Raw genomic sequence first — 19,662 nt, 5'->3', positions numbered from 1 at the left:
AAGTTTTATGACCACATCTATTACCTAACCACAGTTCTGACAAGGGACTTTGGCTCAGATACTATATCTCATTGTTATCTTCACATCTCTTTGGCAAGGATCAATTAACCAACAGCTGGAAAGGTTCCCCTTGTTTGGGTGTTGATGTTCGATTTGATGGGTTGCAAAGGGCTGGACTCAATGACCAAAGAGGTCCCTACCAGACTAAGCTAACAAGCTCTCCCCTCCGTCTGGAGAAGCAGAAGCCATACTGTTGCCAAACACTGAAGCTTTGCACAACAGGGTTCATTTACCTATGCCGATGACACAGACATCCGCACGGAGGACTTTCCCACTCTTCAGGACAACTTCCTTAAGCTTTAGGGGACACAGATGAAAATCATGGTTACTTTAAGGACAAAAAAAAACCCTAGCAGTACCCAGCTGAGTTGGAATCTCACTCTTGTTCATGAAATAAGAGAAAATGACTCAATTGTAATTCTGCTTCAATGAAGAGATCATCCTGCAGGATTCTCACTCTTGGGTCTTGGCTCCCTAATGTAAACCCTGTAGCTGTGCAGGTTTCTTGGTCTCTTATGACAGTGGTAATGCGTGATATATGTCGCACCAACCTCCCCTTTGGCTGGTGCTCACCAACCATCCTAGATCCTAATTGCTGTCCAGACCCCTATAATGGAAATCTCTCCACAGTAGAATCCAGTGGGCTGAGATGTGTGTTGCCCTCAGAGATGTGCTGGTGGGCATGGTGAGAGAATTTAAATTTAATAGAACAGAAACGAGAAGAAGCAATGAACCAGCAATGCAACGAACCCACCTCTGACAGACAGACCTCCGGACTCCTCCGGACATGCACACAAAGAGGGCCAAATTAGGATTGCACGGGTGACTTGAATTCTGGCATTGCTAATTTCTCTGTGCTTGACTTTTCTCGTGCAGTATTTCATTAATGGATGGACTAGGCATCCTGACTGCAAAACGGGCATTTGGGCCCTCTGAGTGATGTCACAGGGTAAACCCTGTCCCAGCAGTGTACAGTGTGGAATCACCAAAAACAGGAGAATCCCTCAGCCCATCATTACTAGAGGCTGGTAGTGACCCCTATATTTAATTTGAACCCAGTTCACTCCGCAGACTGTGCTGGGAGGAGGTGGGGATGGGGGGCATGGCCTGGCCTCCTCCTCAGCTCTCTCTACCCACTTTGGAGTGATAGGTGCCCCTAGGGCTGCAGGTTGGGAACGGTTCCTGCACTCCTTTGAGCTCCTCATACTCTCCCTGCCCTTCCACACACTCATGCATAGGTCAGGCCAGTCTGTCCCACCATCCCCTTCCCTCAGCCCCGCAACGCTCAGCTCCTGAGGAGCACCAGCCGCTGTACCTTGCCCTCCTGCTCCCGCAGCTCAGACACTTCTGTCTGCATGTAGAACTTCACCCTGTTGTTTTCAAACATCTGTGCAACGAGAGAGAGACAAAAGTCCTTATGCTCTGGAGCTGCCACCAGCTTCTGGCTTCTCTGACTTTTCCTCCACAATCCCATTCCCTCCCTCTTGAGCTATAGCTCTCAACTCGGCTCGAGGATGCACTGGAAATGGGCTCTCTGAGTATCTCTGCATCTCACCTGCTCAGTGGGGTGTCATAATTTTGCAGTGTAGGAACACACAATACTTGAGCATATTGCAGTTAGGCCAATGGGAGGACATGGCCAATGTTTTCTTTTAGGTGTCAACCACTGTGCAGCACTTTATAGCTTCAGAACACTGCATGCACATTTAATACATCAAATAAACCGAACACAATGATGCCATTAACTGATAGTGCCAGCAGGGAGGTAAGACACACGCAGCCGTCCTCTGCACAGCAGGAATCAGGGTCACTGACTCCCTTGTTTGATCCAAAATAATCCTCTGAAAGTCTGGTAAGTCATAATCACCTTCATGAGAGCTTGGCCAACCTTCTCCCCAAAGAATTTCTTGAAAGGCACTTCTTCCAGCTCAACCACAGACACGGAATGGGCCTTCTCCGTCAGGTAGGCTGCCACCTCCATCCCTGGGGAACAGAAGCAGGTCAGAGACAGCGCACGCCACCCCCTGCACTTCAATGAGGTCTCTGGAGCTGAACTCAAGAGCTGTCAGGTGGCGGCTAGAGATGTGAGAACTTTCAATTCGCCCTTTCAGGGCTGGGAATAGCTGCCATGGCATGAGCAGCTGCCTATGGGCTCAGCATGAGGATACACTGCAGATGGTATGAAGAACGTTTTCTTAGTGAGCCGCTCTCTCAGTCTATTGTAAGCGCTAGGGGGCAGGGACCATCTTTTTGTTATACGTGTGTAACGTCACCCCTTCCCTCCTAGCACTGTCAGGGTCTGATCCATACTGGGGTCTCTGGTCTGACTGCAATTTGAGGACTACTGCTGGTATGCATAATGATAATTGTGGCTCAGCATGACCCAGGTTGCCTCAAGCAGCCTGATTCCCTGCGATGGGAACTGGAATTGCTATTTTGGGATACTAAGAGTATTCATAGGGTGGGCAGAAACCTTCTACTCTCTAAAGGGCTTCATAGTGATCATTTCTGTGTTTAACCACAAGACCAATTATTTATTTGTGACATTCTTACAAGGAGGAAGCCACAAAAAGGCTTTGAAGACTGAAGTAAGTGATGCACTGTAATATACTTAGCAAATGGTCACTGAGAACCATCACTGTTTGCAGTGGTGTTGTAGCCGTGTTGGTCCCAGGATATGAGAGACACAAGGTGGGTGAGGTAACATCTTTTATTGGATCAACTTCTGTGCTGAAATAGACAAGCTGTCGAACTCCACAAGCTTGAAGAGCTCTGTGGAGCTCGAAACTCATCTCTCTCACCTACAGAAGTTGGTCTGATAAAAATATTACCACATTTAAAACCATAACATTATGAATAGAAGAACTAGGAGGAACATACATTCTGTGGCTGGGATCATAGTCAAGCTTACTGAATTATACATTGCAAGTATGATTCATTGTGAATTTAGCTTTTTTTAAAATCATGAACCAATCCCAATGTCTGGGAATGTGTTTGTTATTTGGAAGCATTGTCAAATAGCCTGGCCAAGAGATTTTCAACCTATCGGTTGTCTGTGAATTGTTCGCTTTGACTATTTGCAGTTTGTGATTGGTCGCCAAGGTTGCATGTTATAGTTTCTGCTTCCTGACTGGATGGATTACATCTTGAAACCAGGAAACTGACCCAAACAATAAGCATCCAATATGTTCATGCAGTCCATAGACTGGTCAGCTTCGTTTATTTCCCATTTGAATTTGTCTACTTTCATATTCCAGCCTTGGATCTTGGTATGCCGTTATCGGTTAGATTACAAAATTCTTCTCTCCATGCAGGTACTTCTAGACTGTGATGAACTCGCCTCTTAACCTGCTCTTGGACAAGGATGGGATGGGATTTTCAGCAATGCCACCGTTAGTTAGGTTAGGAGCAGAAGTCACTGCAAATCTCAGCTTGAGCTGCTATAGCCTCTTGCAGTAAGGCATGTTTTCCAGCCAGTGAATCTCTCTCATAGTACTTCTCTGAACTCTTTCCAGTTATTAACATTCCTTTCAAATGGACATGGTATTTCAGGGCTGGTCTCACTGGCGCTTTGTGCAGAGGCAATATCTCATCCCCTACTCCGACTCGATAGTCCCCTGCTTATAAGACCATTATGTCTGAAGTCATGATGACAATCTTTGTTATTTATGAAATCCATCTTAATTTGTAATGAGTAACCCCCTCTGTCTGTGGGTATTCAAGAAGTATTTATAAGAACCTGAAGAGAATGGAATGTTACCAGTAGCAATAGCCACAAGTGAGTCATAAGAAGGGAATTTTTCATTTAAAGGACGTCATGTGGCTGCATACAAAAATAAAATGTTCCAGAAAAATCACTAGCTCCATGAACCAGCTACATCTTTTAAGGATCTACAATAGATTATTCTGGCCAAAAAGATCACAAGAAAATTCAAGGGCGAGGCACAGGTCAAAAATATGATTAACAGATGTTAAGGTCTGACCTCATGAATGAAACAGGACATCGAATTTCATCCAGTGATTCCTGCATCCAGTCTAATAACTTCTGACTGAGCTAGAGCAGATCTTTTAGAGAGACATCTTGATTTAAAGATTTCAAGGGACGAGACTCCACAATTTCCCTAGGTAAACTGTTCCAATGGTTAACCACCCATGTGGAAAATGGGGAATTATAAAGAAATCTATAATATAACGTCTCAAAGGGAAAATTCTGCCCAAAGGTCCCCTGAATGGGATTCTTGAGATGATCTGCCCAAGACCAAATCTCACCAAGGAAAGAGGCTCCCACTATAACTGCATTCTTGCTGCTGGCCAGTTTCACTACCCGGTTGGCATCTTCTGGGGTTCGGATGTTGAAAACATTCTCAACTTCTTTGCCTTTACAGCTAAGGGCTTTGGGCCTGAAAAACACACATGTAGGAAAAGAATTGGTCAGGTTTCAGTTGTGGTTTTCTGAGCTGCATCCTTTCTGTTACTAAACATGTCTCTGCAAGCGCTGCACAGAGCGACTCAAGAAACCAACACACTAATATAACTGCAAGTGATCTTCCAGCCTGCTGCTCTGACACTGGCCACTACCCGCTGTTGCAATCTCTAAAATAAAATGTAAAATCTCCGTAATAGAGGTGGTGACAGAGGAAGTTTTCTGATCCCCAGCAGTTACTGATTGGCTGGTGAGCTCAAGCAGGAGGGGTTCTCTCTCTCATAAAGGTTTGTCCCATTTAATGTAACATATTCATTTGTATTCATGACTGAGATTGACCTGCCCTTGCTATCGGAGTGAGATGGCAGCAGGTTACTTCTGAAGATGGGTGTTTTCATTATGCTCTCCAGACTGCCTGGGGCTCGGTAACCCAGGCCCGAACCAGTTCCCTCCCTCTGTGCCAGTGACAAAGGGCATGGTGCTGGGGTGCGAGGCAGAGATTGGAGCCACACTGCAGCAAAACAACAAATTGTACAGCAGAAATGCTGAATCTGGTGGCCCCTTGAAAAAAATGTCCACTACTGCAGCTGCCCCAGGGACCCTGGCTGAGATGAATGAAACAGTTCACATCTTTTAGAACTATTGTTTCAGGTTTTCTGCAGACTCAGGCACGGGACCCTGCCTCAGTGACAGCGGGTCCAGTTTTCAAAATGATCTCCAGTACCAAAAAAGCTGGAATCATAATTACCAACTAGAGAAATGTGAGATTCCGGGGCCCAATGTTGCAGCAATGCCTGTGTCATTACTTATACACAGCAGAACAGAAATTGAGAAAGAGACATCCCAAAACAGCCCCCCACACTGGTGATTTGGGCACTGCCCTGGGAAGTAGGATGCCCACGTTCAAGTCCCTGTTCCACATCAAGTGTCTGAGAACAGATCTCCCGCCGTATGCTCATGTGAGTGCTCTAACCACTGGACCTTTGACTCTATCTCTGGGTTTTCCATGAGAAAGGGCTGTTCTGGCTCCGGCACCTAGTACCAGGAAAAAGGTCACAGCTGCGAGTCCCCACAGGAGACAGACACTTTCCTCCAGCCCAAAGTTAGGCAAAGGCCTGTGTTTAGGCCCCACCCCTCTTCTCTGCATTTCTAATGGGCTAGCTCAGGGGGCTCCCCATTCCGCTTGCTGGGGTCTGCCAACCCCATTCGTAGGCCCCTAACTCTCCCCCTGCATTGCACAGGGAGTCTGGGCACCGTGATGCAGCAGGGCCAGAGGGCAGCAGAGCTGTGATAGAGGGGAGGTACGTAAGCCCCAGGGTGATCAGAGCCTTATTCCCTGTGGACTAAGGAGAGGTCACTACAGGTTAATCAGAGCACCTGGAGCCACAGTAGCGTTGGCCATTTGCCATAGCACCTAACTCAGGTCTGAGGAGTCCGCTGGATGGCAGGCAACTAAAAATTAGGCACTGCAGTGCCCAGCTTTGCAACACTTAAGTCTCTGTGTGGATCTAGCCCTAAGCAATCTTTGGCAGATACGGGCTTTGATTACATCTGAAAATGGGATTCAGGCTCTTATGTAACTTTGGTGCTTTTGACAATTTTACCCAGGCACTTACATATAAGGATTTTTAAAGTATTTTCAAACAATATAGTCACATGTAAACATTTAGGATTAGATTCCCAAAGAAACTTGGGCATGGCAATGCTGAGTATCACCCATCTAATTTTTAGGTGCCTGGAAAAAAATCACTGGGATTCACAAAGCCTAGGTTAGGTGTTATGACCCAACTGCCCCAGTTTGGCAACAGACTAGGGGTACATAGTTCCTAGTCTGCATGCCAAGACATGCCCAGATGGGCATGGGTCCCCTACAGTCACCATCTTCATGATGTTTCACCAAAGGCCGGGCATCTGGGGTCTCTGCCGAAAGCTAAGAACTTTCTGGTGGTCAGGGCTATTGCGGGACGTATGTATGGAAAATATTTTAAGAGTTATGTGGGGCCCAGGGAGCTGGGGCATGGTGTCACAGAGGTGGGAAAAGGGAAATCTATGCATGTCTGTGAATTTCAGGGGGTACAATCTTGACCACATATCTTGGTGTGGATTGTCCCACTGTGCTACTATACATACCTAACGCTATCATATGCAGGAAACTACGTTAATGCAATGTTAATATTGTACATTTAAATACTCACAAACCAGGAAAGGGGAATGTTAAGGACATACATGCGAAAGGTAAGTCTACTGGTATGCCTTCTAGTACAGGGTTTGGTTCTGTATCGTGACTTTCAGGCCCATAACATCTACTGGCAAGCCTCCAGATCTTAGTCACGTCACATATATATCCCTGCTCTCGATGCACATTCAGATCTAGAGCTGTTCAGAAAATGGTATTTCTGTCCCAGAAAATTCTGGTATTTCAACATTTGATTTCATCCTGAAACAGGGTCCTCCTATTTCCAGGGTCAGAATTAGGGTCTAATTCTGCAAAACACACTCATAGGAGCCATAGGGGCTGATTCCGTGGGTGCTTCGGGGCTGGAGCACCCATGGGGAAAAATTGGTGGGTGCTCTGCACCTACCGGCAGCCAAGCTCCCCTCCCTGCCCCCCCACCCCAGCTCACCTCCACCTCCTCCCCTGAGCACGCCACATCCCTGCTTCTCCTCCCAGCACTTGCTGCTGCAAAACAGCTGTTTCGCAGTGTAACAAGCTCTGGGAGGAAGCGGGGAGGAGCGGGAACACAGCATATTCAGGGGAAGAGGTGGGGCTGGGGAAGGGATTTGGGGAAGGAGTCCAATAGAGGCATGGAGGGGGCGGAGGTGGGGCAGGGACTTTGGGGAAGGGGTTGGAATGGGGGCAGGGCAGGGGCAGGAGGGGGTGGGGCAGGCGTGGAGTTGGGGTGGGGGAGCTGAGCACCCACTGGCACCAAGAGAAGTTGGTGCCTATGATAGGAGCAATCTTTTACTCATGAAAGCAACACAACAGTTAAGACTGGAATGCTAAACTGTATTATACTGTTTAGCCACTAGGTGGCTGCCCTGTGTTACATACCTTAAGCTCACATCAGCCATTCCCTCCTGGCAGTGCATGAAAGGATTTTATAGAGAACACATCCTGTGTCTCTCTCTCTGGAAGGAAGGTTTGTAGAGAGTCTCTATCTGGCACAGAAGCCTGACGTGCTAGTAGCAGTCAGGCTTGTACTGAGTACTAGGTGTACATGACATAGTGTCAGAAGTAAGCAAGTGCCAGAGGAGAGCAGAAACAGAGGGCACAAAACAAAGATCTCATCACCATACCACTCTTCAGTGCTCCAGAGAACATTAGCTTTGATGGAGCTTCATCATGGACAGACTGGAAGCAACATTTTGCAAGATTTCACCTTGCCACAAAATTCTACCAGGACCCTGGAGATATCCAGGTATCGCCTCTAATTTATGCTATGGAGAAACCATTAGAGCATGTCTTTAAATCCTTTGACTTTACTGAAGAGTCACAAAGATGACTATGAAAAAGAGTTTCGGCCATGTTTGATGCATACTTTATACCTCGGAGAAATATGTTTTATGAAAGAGCATGTTTTCACAAGAGAATTCAGGAACAGAGAAAATTTGAATCTTTTATAAAAGCCCCCAATGCATTGGCTGAGAAGTGATTTTGGGAACACAAACCATGAAAGTATCAGAGACAGGCTGGTTATTGGGTTAACTGACAAGAACCTCTCAGCAACCACAATAAAAGACAAACTTAAAACTACCATAGCTATGTAGATAGTAAAGCACTCTGAACTAGTCAAACAGCAGAAGAAAAGGCAGGAGCAACCTGAAAAACCTGAAACTTGGAGACTGTAAACATGGACAACATGAATGCTAAAAGTCATTACCATAAAAGCTTTGAAGCTATAAGGCATTTCAGACCTAATGCACAAGATGTGGAAAATTTCACAGCTCAATATGTGTAGCCAGCTAAAAATGCAATAGAAAATAAATGCAAAAAATATGAACATTTTGCAGCTCTTTGCCATACAAAAGCAGTCAGGGAGTTGATTCGTATTACAGACAATCATGAGCCATTGTTTCTGGGATCTAGCATGTGTGATGGCAGAGTTTGAAAAGTGAAACTGAATATTCATGCAATGACTATTTACTTTAAAACTGACTCAGGAGCAGATACAACTCTCATCTCAGAAGGGACCTGCAATCACTTTCAACCTTTCACAGAGCTGAAGTCACCTGACATGGCCTTGAGTAGTCCCAGAGATGTTCTGAACTGCATGGGCCAGCTCACCACAGAAACAGCTTACAAAGACAAACGCTATGCATTCAGAGTGCATGTGATCAAATGATCAAAGACCAAAAGGCTTCTCAACCGCAGTGTGGCAACCTTAGTAAGAAAGGCCAAAGAACTTGACAGAAAATGTCATGATACTGGACTTTTGAAATGAGATCCAGCACAAATAAACTTGAGAAAATGCTGAACCATGTAGTGTACACACACCTTGCAGGATTCCTATCCTGTTGCTTCATAAAGGGGAAAATGAATTAGAGAGACTGGAACAAATTGGCATTATCAAGAAAACCTGAGCCACCAGCGTGGTGTGCCCCAGTGATATCGATTATAAAGAATAATGGAAAAATATGAATCTGTGTGGCCCCAAAAGACTTAATGAAGCAGCTGTGAAAGAAAAATTTTTCCTTCCAACACTGGATGACTTCCTCCCCAAAGCAAAAGGAGCTAGTCTTCTCCGAGCTGGATTCCTCAAGCAGATTCTGGCAAACTTCCTTTAGCCAAAGAGTTGTAAATTGACTCAATTTATCACACCCTTTGGGAGATTTTGCTTTTGAAGACTACCCTTTGGGGTTTCCAGTGCATCTGAAATTTTCCAGAGAGAAATGGCAGAACTGTTAATGAACAAATGGAGTTGTAGTTTTCATGGATTATATTTTGATATATGGGACTTTGAAGGAAGACCACAACAAAACCTTCAGTGATGTTCAAGCATAATCAGTCCGTCCAGAGTGAAGCTAAACAAAGAAAAGTGTGGTTTCTGCCTACCCCAAATCGTGTGTTTTGGGACAAACATTAAACAGCAATGGAATCAGTTCGAGCCCTTACGAAGTAAAAGCAATCTGAGAATTGAACACACCAACAAATGTAGCAGAACTGAGTCACGTACTAGCAGGGGTGAACGTAGAAATAGGGACTTACCAGTACGGGACTGAGTTGGGGCCTGCTCTGGCCCCTGGAGGGGGCGGGGTCTCGGGCAGAAGAGGCAGAGATGGGGGGGTAAGAGCCAGCCCCGGCCCGCCCTGTACCGGTAAGTGCCCTCCCCCTCCCCCACTGGGCTAGCAGCGGCAGCTGAGGGCTCCAGCAGCAGCTTAAAGGGCCCAGGGCTCGGCTGCTGCTATCGCCCCGGGCCCTTTAAAACACTGCCAGAGCCCCCGGCTGCTGCTGCTACCCCAGGGCTCTGGCAGCGGGGCTCCAGCAGCTATTTAAAGGGCCCAGGGCAGTAGAGGCAGCGGGAGCCCCGGCCCTTTAAATAAGCCCTGGGGAGGAGCAGGGGGAGGACTTCTCTCTCATAACTTTTAGCCCCATAACTTAGAGCAGGGAGCCACCTAGGCTAGCCAGTGGGAGATGTGTTTGAACCCCTGCCCCCTCTGCTCATGATTTACCCACTGATACTTTGGTTACACACATTTATTCATAATTCATAAATAGTTTCCGTGAACAATATTTTAACCTGTGCATTGGTCATCAATTAGGACTTGGGTAGTCACTATGCACAGTTAGCAACTCCAGCTGCCTAACTGGTAACATGATATTGGTTTTGCTTCCTGGTTGGATCGCTCCAAAACACAGGTTTCAGGTTTGGCAGCACCAACCTTTCCAGCCTGAATGGCTAGTCATGTGAACATATATTCAGACCAGGATTCATAGATCCACACAATCCCACCTTCTTTTTTCGCAAATATTCTTGCAAACAAAATTTTCCCATGCAAATGCTTACGTCAGTTCCCATGTTAGGTTGCTTGACCTAGAGTCACAAAGGTATTTTGAGGTACTTAGAAAATCAAAGTCTGAATTCGGCTCCCAGGCTATCTTTGAATGGGGAGAGACAGGTGCCTTAGACTGCGGTTCACAAAAGCCAACATGCTAGGCAGGGAGTTGCCTAAGTTAGCCAATGGGAGATGCCAAGCAGAGGGGTGTCCTAAGCCCCACCCCTCTCCTGGAGAGAGATGTCTGAGTCGGGGCGGCTGGGAGGCTAGTGATTTCAGCTGTAAACTCTCTTTGGAGTTAGCTGCCTCTGGAAAGTTTTGGGAAGAGGAAGATGCTTCCTCATTGGGCCAGAGAGAGACAGACAGACTCACTCTCCTGATAGCTAGTACATCACCCAGGCTGTGGGAAAGCCAGGCTCCAGTCTCCCTGCACCAATGATTCTTTAATGGTTTCTCCACAGCAGCACAGCTTCAGCGGGAGAGAGTCTGGGAGCCCCACAAGCGAGTAGCCCATAAGCCAGTGGTTGGAGCACACACCTGAAAAGTGGCAGATCCCTGTTCAAATTCCTTCTCATCAGGCTGGGGGGAGACTTGAGCTGGGGGGGGTCTCACATCCCAGGTGAATGCCCTAATCACTGGGCTAAGAGCTGGGGAGCTCCTCCTTCCCTGCCCCTCTCACTGGCTGTTGTGCCAACTCCCCTGAGGGACACAATCTGGGAGGCATGCCCTGAGCACACCTACCTGACCGGGCCTGCACACATATACGGGGGCCAAATGCTTATCTGCTCCCAGTTCACGAATTGCTCTGGGGCTCAGGTGGGAGATAGGCCTCAAAACACCTAGAGGGAGGCAGCTTGTGCCTGCTCAGAGGCAGAAATGTGCATCAAGATCATTTTTTTACTGGAAAAAATGTAGGTGCCTAGTGAGTTGAGGCACCTACAAGGTTCAGTGGGAGTTTTGTGGGTCACAATGGAGATGGAAAGTGAGATTTAGGCCCTAAATGTGTGGGTTTGATGCCCAAGTAACTTTGTGAGTCTAGGTCTTTCTCCCTAGGCACAAGCTCCTTACGTTCTCGTAGGAGTAGAATTTGTCTTGGGGTGGATTACGTTTGTTCGTAGCTTACGTGTTTCCGGTTGCTATCAGCAGTTTGTTATAGTCCATCTTAAATCCATCCTTGAACACCGCTATCTTGTTCTTGATGTCCACAGCCGCAACCTGCAATCAGTTCTGAATAACGTTACCGGGCAAAATCTGAGATGCTTATTGAGATAGCAAAGGGTTTCGCCCCGAGTGGAATAGCCTGGAAGGTACTAGGGCAAAGGGCTGGTCTCATCTCAGAGCACGCTAGCAGCCTCGCCTGGTGCTCTGGGCTGAGTTTTCCATGGATCACATCGCATTAGCTCGTGCAACCAATTCATTTATTTGGTTTTCAGCGTGAATTCGTTTGTTGCTCAAAAAAAAATCAGGGCGAGATTAGTACTGGTGAAAGCAAAGGAGGCTGAGACTGGAGGAGTTCTGGACAGGAGTCTCCAGGCAGGTCAGACAGACTTGCCTGCAGCACTACTTGTTATTCCAGCCTTGGGCAGCTCTAAAATGGGCACTTGTTTCAGCGCTATGTGTCGTTCAATGTTTAATTTTAATAGACATTGGCGACCATGGCTGTGACAACCTCTCATTCCCTAGCCAACAGTTTGAGGAAATTACCACCCTTATTTAAGTGTACCAGTTTTCTGTGGCTGAAGTAGGGTGACCAGATGTCCCGATTTGATAGGGACAGTCCTGATATTTGGGCCTTTTTCTTATATAGGCTCCTATTACACCCCCCCACACACACACACACGGTTCCGATTTTTCACACATGTTGTCTGGTCACCCTAGGCGAAAGGCATGTGCCTAGAGCTGTCTGTAGTATTGATTAGTGCACTGAGAAGGCACTCACCATAGGCTCTTCACCATCCTAGGGCCCTGCCAAATTCATGGTCCATTTTGGTCAATTTCACGGTCACGGGGTTTTTTAATTAGTCAGTCTTACGTTTTCAGATGTTTATATCTGAAATTTCATGGTGTTGTAATCGTGGGGGTCCTGATCCAAAAAGGAGCCATGGCAGGGGGGTGGGGTGTCACAAAGCTGTTGTAGGGGGGGTTACAGGATTGCCACCCTCACTTCTGCCGGGGACAGTACCCAGAAGTGGGTCTGATCTCCTCCCTGAGTACAGCCATTCAGGGGAAGGGGAAGTCCTGTCCCTGCGCAGCCCAGCTGGGACTAGTAGCTGGGAGTGGAAAAACCAGCCCCATTGGTTTTGGTTTGGACTGGTTCTCACGAGCAGGGTCTTCACCCTCGGCCTCCCCCACAGCAGCCAAGCCATTAAATCCTGAGCTGTCCTGCAAGAATCATCATGATCGTCCGTGTGCACGTGAAAGATACCAAGAGGAAAGAACCTTGACAATTCCAGGGTGACCACAGACAGGAACCTGGTGCAGCAGGGCAACTTCTGCTGTAACACTAGCTCTGCCTTAATCCCATCTCAGCTCTCTCTCTCTCTCTCTCACACACACACACACACACACACACCCAACGCAGCAGGAAATCTGCGTTTGAGGCAGCAGATGGAAGTGGCACAGCAACACCACTTCCTCGAACACCCCTTCTAGATTCATAGCACCAGGGCCCTGAAGGGACCATGGTAATCATTAGTCTGACCCCTGCAGAACAGAGGCCAGAGAACTGCCCCCGAATAATTCCTAGCGTGGATCTTTTAGCAAAACGGCCAGTCTTAATTTAAAACCGGTCAGTGATGGAGAGTCCACCCTGACCCTTGGTCAGTTGTTCCTTAGCATGAGCTGCATTGTCTATGATCAAGTGGCAGCTAAGCCAGCACCCGTCCTGCAGGGTCGTGCAACCAGGTTTTTGGTGATAAGAGTAGAGTCAGGGCTGCATCCTAAATTACGCTGTGGATGGTGGCAACTTTATAAGCTACTGGCCTCACATTAAACAGCAGGAAGTGAAGAACAGGAGCCCAGCATGCTGAGAATTAATACAAGGGAAAAGCAGTGGGTCTGGTGTTAGAGGTGAGCCGTCTGGGGTAGTGATGATCTGTCTTTTAAACTTGTGTACACAACACCTAGACCAATGCAACCCCGATCCTGGGCTGGGGCCTTGGAGCGCCACCGTAATACACATAAAGAGAATAATAAAGTTCCTGGCCCAGGTTTATGCCCAACATACATTTTGGTTTCCCTGTTTTGTCTCCTCTACCCAGTGCCACGGGGAACGAGCTGTCCAAGCATCTTGTGGGCCTACCAGCACCCCGGCACTCAGCAGCGCCGCGTCACTCGCTGACCGTACTAAGGTGGCCAGCAAAGGGGCCGAGAAAGGAAACGTGAACAGGTAGGAAGCAGGAGTCTGTAAAAATAACTTGACAAAAAGCAAGCCAGGCAACGGTTAGAAAATCTAGATGTACAAGAGAGCCAGGATAAGTTGCCTCCAAGTGTATTAAGACAATAGTTCATGGCTTTATTGTATCCCTGACACTGACTCTGGAAAAACCACAAGCAATTTAGGAGAACTTGAGAAACTGGCTGATAAAAGAAGGAAGTTGGGTCCCTGTATGTCTAACTGGTCTCCTTGGTAAAATAATACAACCAGTCTTGAGTGGAAGAGCCTAAGTCAGGGTCGAGTTCCTCGAGGTGCTGGGTAATTCTTATTGCAATGCATGGAGCGGCAGTGCTCAGCGCCTAACTCCTGCAGGGTGACAGCCATGAGCAACAGCCATCTAGCTTGGCGAGAACATGTCCTGCCAGCACACTGGATTGCTTTTTGGAGACAGTTCTAGACAAATCTTGCCCCAGTGGACTCCGCTGCAGCATATTGCTCTGCGGCTCAGCCCGAGTCTGGCTGTGGAGTACTATCTGCATCCTGAGCAGAGAACAAGGACTCTGCTGAAGGGGCCCTGTGCAATGGCTTCAGAGCTGTGTGATCCCTCCGCCTATCCAGCAGCCTCCCACCCCTGGGCCCATGAGGAGCACGTTGCACAAAGCTTCCCCAAGCCTGGGAAGTCCAGGGCAGGTCTGGGCAGCTGGGTGGGAATCCTTGAAGGACCACAGACAGCTCCAGAATAGAACTGCCAGCCGGGAGGAAGTTCTCCTTCTCCCGGTAACGGTGAGCTGGGGGAGGTAAAGACCACATCAGTGCCCCTCCATCCACAGGGATCACGCCCTGGACTCCCCTACTTTTATGGCAGCTCCATGGGCCAAGGCTGCACTAACTTCCATGGAGGAGAAGGGGGACATATATGTGAGGGCTAATAGCAGCACAGGCGTTGACTCTGTAGGTGCTCCAGGAATGGAGCACCCACAGAAAAAAAATTGTGGGTGCTCAGCACCCACCAGCCACCCACCCATCAGCTGTCTGGCGAGATGGGGGACTCTGTCCTGGGAGGCAGTGACTCTGAAAGAGACTTGGGGGTCATGGTGGATAATCAACTGAACATGAGCTCCCAGTGCGATGTTGCGGCCAAAAGAGTGAATGCGATCTGAGATGCGTGAACAGGGGACTCACAAGGAGGAGAAGAGAGATTTGGCACTGGTGAGACCACTGCTGGAACACTCTGCCCAGTTCTGGTGCCCACAATTCAAGGAGGAAGTTGATAAATTGGAGAGGGTTGGGAGAAGAGCCACATGAATGATTAAAGGATTCGAAATCCTGCCTTATAGTGACTTATTCAAAGAGTTCATTCTACTCAGCTTAGCAAAGAGGGAGTTAAGGGGTGGTTTGATTACAGTCTATCAGTATCTACGTGGGAAACAAATATTTAACAATGGGGTCTTCACTCTAGCAGAGAAAAGTATAACATGATCCAGTGGCTGGAAGCTGAAGCTAGACAAATTCAGACTGGAAATAAGGGGTAAATTTCTAATGATGAGAGTAATTAACCACTGGAACCATTTACCAAGGGTCATGGTGGCTTTTCCATCACTGATCATTTTTAAATCAAGGTTGGATTTTTTTCCCTAAGTGACCTGCTCTAGGAGTGATTTTGGGGCAGTTCTCTGGCCTGTGTTATGTAGGAGGTCAGACTAGTTTGGTCCCTTCTGGCCTTGGGATCGATGAACCTGTTGTAGCTCAGGGGTCAGTTTGGTATTTTTGCCATGGTTTTAGCTGGAACCATTCACAAATAAACATTTTATTTCTAGGCTCCTGTCTCCACTAGTGAGAAACAAGAGCTGGCTCAGCTGCAGGACTGGTGTAATAAAATAGCAAGTACATGCCTTTCAAAGGCTCTTGAGATCTGTTCTCCTGGCTTCTAACTGAGATTTCAAACTTGGCTGCTGCAGAAACTTGCAGTTCTACAGCTAGGTATCTCCGATGTTTCCTATCTATTTTATTGCAGAGTTTTCTATCTCAACACACTCCCCATTCGTTTGTTTAATCAAGATGTGTATCACTTGTCATCTCGTTAAAGCCAGTTAATTCAATTAATCGGGTACCTCTTACTTAAAGGAAGTGGCAACTCTTTGCTGAGCCTAGAAAGATGTATTCACTAATCCCCTACCCTCTCCTTTTGGACAGTAGCTGCATTCGCTTTCTCCACAAAGTGCTTTTACTGCTTTAGTTTTAAGGGATTTCCCCCTGCCCCCCCAGTATTGGGTCTTCCAAGTCTTGCTGTCAGTTGTCTTAATTTCTCTCCATCTGTGCAGACCTTGCATCATTTTAGTTGCCCTTCCTTAAATCCCCAAAGGTCACCTGAGGTAGTGAAGAGAGCCCGGTGCTGTCAGGAGAGAGATGCTTTTGAACAATCGCTGCTAAATTAAAGCGAGTTAGGCCAGCTGTCAGAGTCCAGTACGTTCCCCTGCGAATTGGGAGACCCCTGGGGCTAGATCCATATGGGGGTAACTGCATTGCAATGCCTAACATTTAGGCACCCTGCCCCATAGCGGAATCCACAGTGAGAGGCTCAGGCTCGCTACACAATGCACAGGGACAGTTCGGTGCTAAGACCGGGAGCTACAAAAGCCAGCTTGCTGAGCAGACAGCCACATAAACCAGCCAATAGGAAATGCCAAGAAGAGGGTGGGGCCTAAGCCTAAGCCCCACCTCTCAATGGGAGTTAGGCATTTAAATGTGGGCCAGAGGAACTGGGGTTCCACTGAGCATGTTCAGTGCGAGAACAGCCGCAGTGAACGTCCATCTTGTAGCTATTTGCTAGCCAAGCTCACAGCAGCTTCGAGTAGCGACATCCAGCTGGGATCCTGTTATGAAGTGAGGGCTTTGATGCAGCTTTTGGTAATATTTCTGTAGAGGCAATTTGACAGTGCCAGCTAGCGAAGCTAGCGTTGGCTTTTTCTAGCCACATCCAGTCTCTGTGTTCGAGACCGAAGTCCCGAGATGTACACTGTACGCTATTTTGTATGACTGCACCATGCAAATCTTGTGCTCCTTACCTGTGTTTCTGTCAGGACCTCAATGTCATTTGTACGGAAGAATTCCTTAGGGCGCAAGGTGATCTGATCTAAGTGGGAATCCATTGACTGCAACAAAAAAGGCAATTTTGCTGTCAATTACACAGTTCACAGTGTGAGAGACGTGTGTGAATTCCCAGTTACATCCTTTACACATGTGTAAGAGCCTTTTTCCCAGTGCTTTTCAGTGATAGCCTGAAACCTGTCCTTGCCGTAACCTGGTACACAGGAAATCTCTGCAGGTGACCAGGGCTAAGGGAAGGATCTCCATTGACTTGAATGGACTTGGTATTGGGCCTTAATTCCTTTTATATTAACTCACACTGCAGTACAAGAATGGACCTACTGAGAAAGACAGGCAGGGAAGGCTTTTGAATAGCTGTAAAGTGGAAGTTCAAAAGCCATAGCATGGAAGAGCACAGAGACAGACAAAGGGGCCAAGAAAATGGTTACTTTGGGAACGAGGATGAGTTATCCACTGATAACTGCAGAATTTTCAAGAGCACCCAACTTATTTAGGAGCAAATGTCCTGGCAAAAGTCAAAACACAACCCCTTATCTAGTTCTTTTTTGAACCTAGTGATACTTTTGACCTTCACAACATCCCCTGGCAATGAGTTCCACAGATACATTGTGCATTGCGAGAAAGAGTATTTCCTCCCCTTTGTATTAAACCTGATGCCTAGTAATTTCACTGGGTTGTAGTCAATTTGTAGCCAGTGATACAAACATACATACACATAGGTAAGGAATAAGTATGAATTAAGGCAGTAACACAAAAGCGTACATGTCCCAAGCCCGTAAGGCAATAACTTACACACTAACTAAGGCCAAAGGCTTGAAATCTGGACACAAGTAACTAACGTATACGTGACCTTGTATTACAAGATGTCATAAGATAAAGTGATGTTATAAGTAAATGTTGCTAAATTGCTGAGAGTTGACAGCAAAATGCTAGCTTATACCAGCTTTAGATATTTTAAGTTAGGAACATCAGCAGATGTTCAACCGCAGGAATGCCATAGAAACTTATTGACATGTGGCCCATTGGCAACTGCCAGTAGCAAAAATCCCCCGTTGCTGGAGATGGGACACTAGATGGGGTGGGTTCTGAGTTACTACATAGAATTCTTTCCCAGGTGTCTGGCTGGTGGATCTTACCCACATGCTCAGGGTCTAGCTGATCACCATATTTGGGGTCTGGAAGGAATTTTCTCTCAGGCCAGATTGGCAGAGACCCTGGGGGGTTTTCACCTTCCTCTGCAACATGGGGCATGGGTCACTTGCAGGCCTAAACTAGTGTAAATAATGAATTCTCCGTAACTTGAAGTCTTTAAACCATAATGTGAGGACTTCAGTCACTCAGCCAGAGGTGAGGAGTCTATTACAGGAGTGGGTGGATGAGGTTCTGTGGCCTGTGACGTGCAGGAGGTCAGACTAGATGATCATGATGGTCCCTTCTAACCTTAAAGTCTATGAGTCTATTTGATTTGTTCCTGCACAACATTTTGATTAAAAGACTAGAACAATATAAAATTAACAGGGCTCATATTAAATGAATTAAAAACTGGCTAACATAGGTCTCAAAATGTAATTGTAAATGGGGAATCATCATAGAGTGGGTCTGTTTCTATTGCGGTTCTGTAGGGATCAGTTCTTGGGCCTATGCTATTTAACATCTTTATTAATAACCTGGAAGGAAACATACAATCATCACTGATAAAGTTTGCAGATGATACAAAAACTGGAAGGTGGGTGAATAATGAAGAGAACAGGTCACTGATACAGAGCAATCTGGACTGTTTGGTAAACTGGACATAAGCAACCAACATGTATTGAAATACAGCTACTGTATAGATCTGGGAACAAAGCATGCCGGCCGTACTTACAGGATGGGGGACTCTGTCCTGGGAAGCAGTGATTCCGAAACAGATTGGGGGGTTGTGGTGGAGAATCAAGTGAACATGAACTCCCAGTGTGACGCCGTGGCCAAAGGAGCTAACGTAATCCTGGTATTCGTAAAGAGGGGAATCTCGAGTAGGAGCAGAGAGGTTATTTTCTGTATTTGGCACTGGTGCGATTGCTGATGAAATACTGTATCCAGTTCTGGTGCCCACAAGCAAGGGCGCTGGAACGGGGGGGTTGGGAGGGGCAAGGGACCATGGCCCTCCTCCTCCCCCGCTCCAGCCAGGCCAGAAGCTGGAGCCTGGCCTGGGTAAGAATGGCCCCAGGAGCCTGGGCAGCTGTGGGGAGCTGCGGACCCTCCCCCTGCCCAGAGGCAGGGGGCTCGAGACCAGTCCCTGGCCTGTGTCCCCACTCCCTGCCCCCCCCCATCCAGGGCAGATGGAGACTCTGTGGCTTCCCAGATGGCTCTTACCACAGCCTGGCTGCAGCTCTTCGGCCCCCAAGATCCCACCCCCTTGGCCAGGCCAGAAGCTGGAGCCGGGTCAGGGTAAGAGCCACGCAGGCAGCAGTGGGGAGCCGTGGACCCTCTGCCCTGGGCGGAGGGTCTGGGGGGGGTAGGAACATGGACTGGGGGCTGCTCTCAGGCCCCCTCCGAGCAGGTGGAGGGGCCCAGGCTCCCCGGCTCTGCCCACAAGTCCAGAAGGATGTTGAGAGAGTTCAGAGAAGAGCTGCGAGAATGATCAAGGGATTAGAAAACCTGCCTTCTAGTGACAGGCTCCAGCAGCTCAATCTCTTTTGGACTCAGCACAGCACAACGTAAC

The 19,662-nt window shown here is 47.6% G+C and overlaps 1 protein-coding gene across 1 annotated transcript in view; it reads right to left on the bottom strand.

Moving 5' to 3' along the window:
* The window catches only part of AIFM3 (apoptosis inducing factor mitochondria associated 3), an 82,451-nt gene that overhangs the window by 22,142 nt on the left and 40,647 nt on the right, over positions 1–19,662 (bottom strand). The window contains exons 9-14 of the mRNA XM_044990342.1: positions 16,919–17,005; positions 11,601–11,692; positions 4,330–4,460; positions 1,928–2,043; positions 1,376–1,447; positions 294–357 (exon numbers count right to left, since the gene is read on the bottom strand). Coding sequence (XP_044846277.1) covers positions 294–357; positions 1,376–1,447; positions 1,928–2,043; positions 4,330–4,460; positions 11,601–11,692; positions 16,919–17,005 — 562 coding nt within the window. The remainder of the gene's footprint in view (positions 1–293; positions 358–1,375; positions 1,448–1,927; positions 2,044–4,329; positions 4,461–11,600; positions 11,693–16,918; positions 17,006–19,662) is intronic.

This window comes from Mauremys mutica, chromosome 16 (genome assembly GCF_020497125.1).
Source record: "Mauremys mutica isolate MM-2020 ecotype Southern chromosome 16, ASM2049712v1, whole genome shotgun sequence".
NCBI lineage: Eukaryota > Metazoa > Chordata > Testudines > Geoemydidae > Mauremys > Mauremys mutica.
This window is presented reverse-complemented; position numbering and strand designations above follow the sequence as displayed.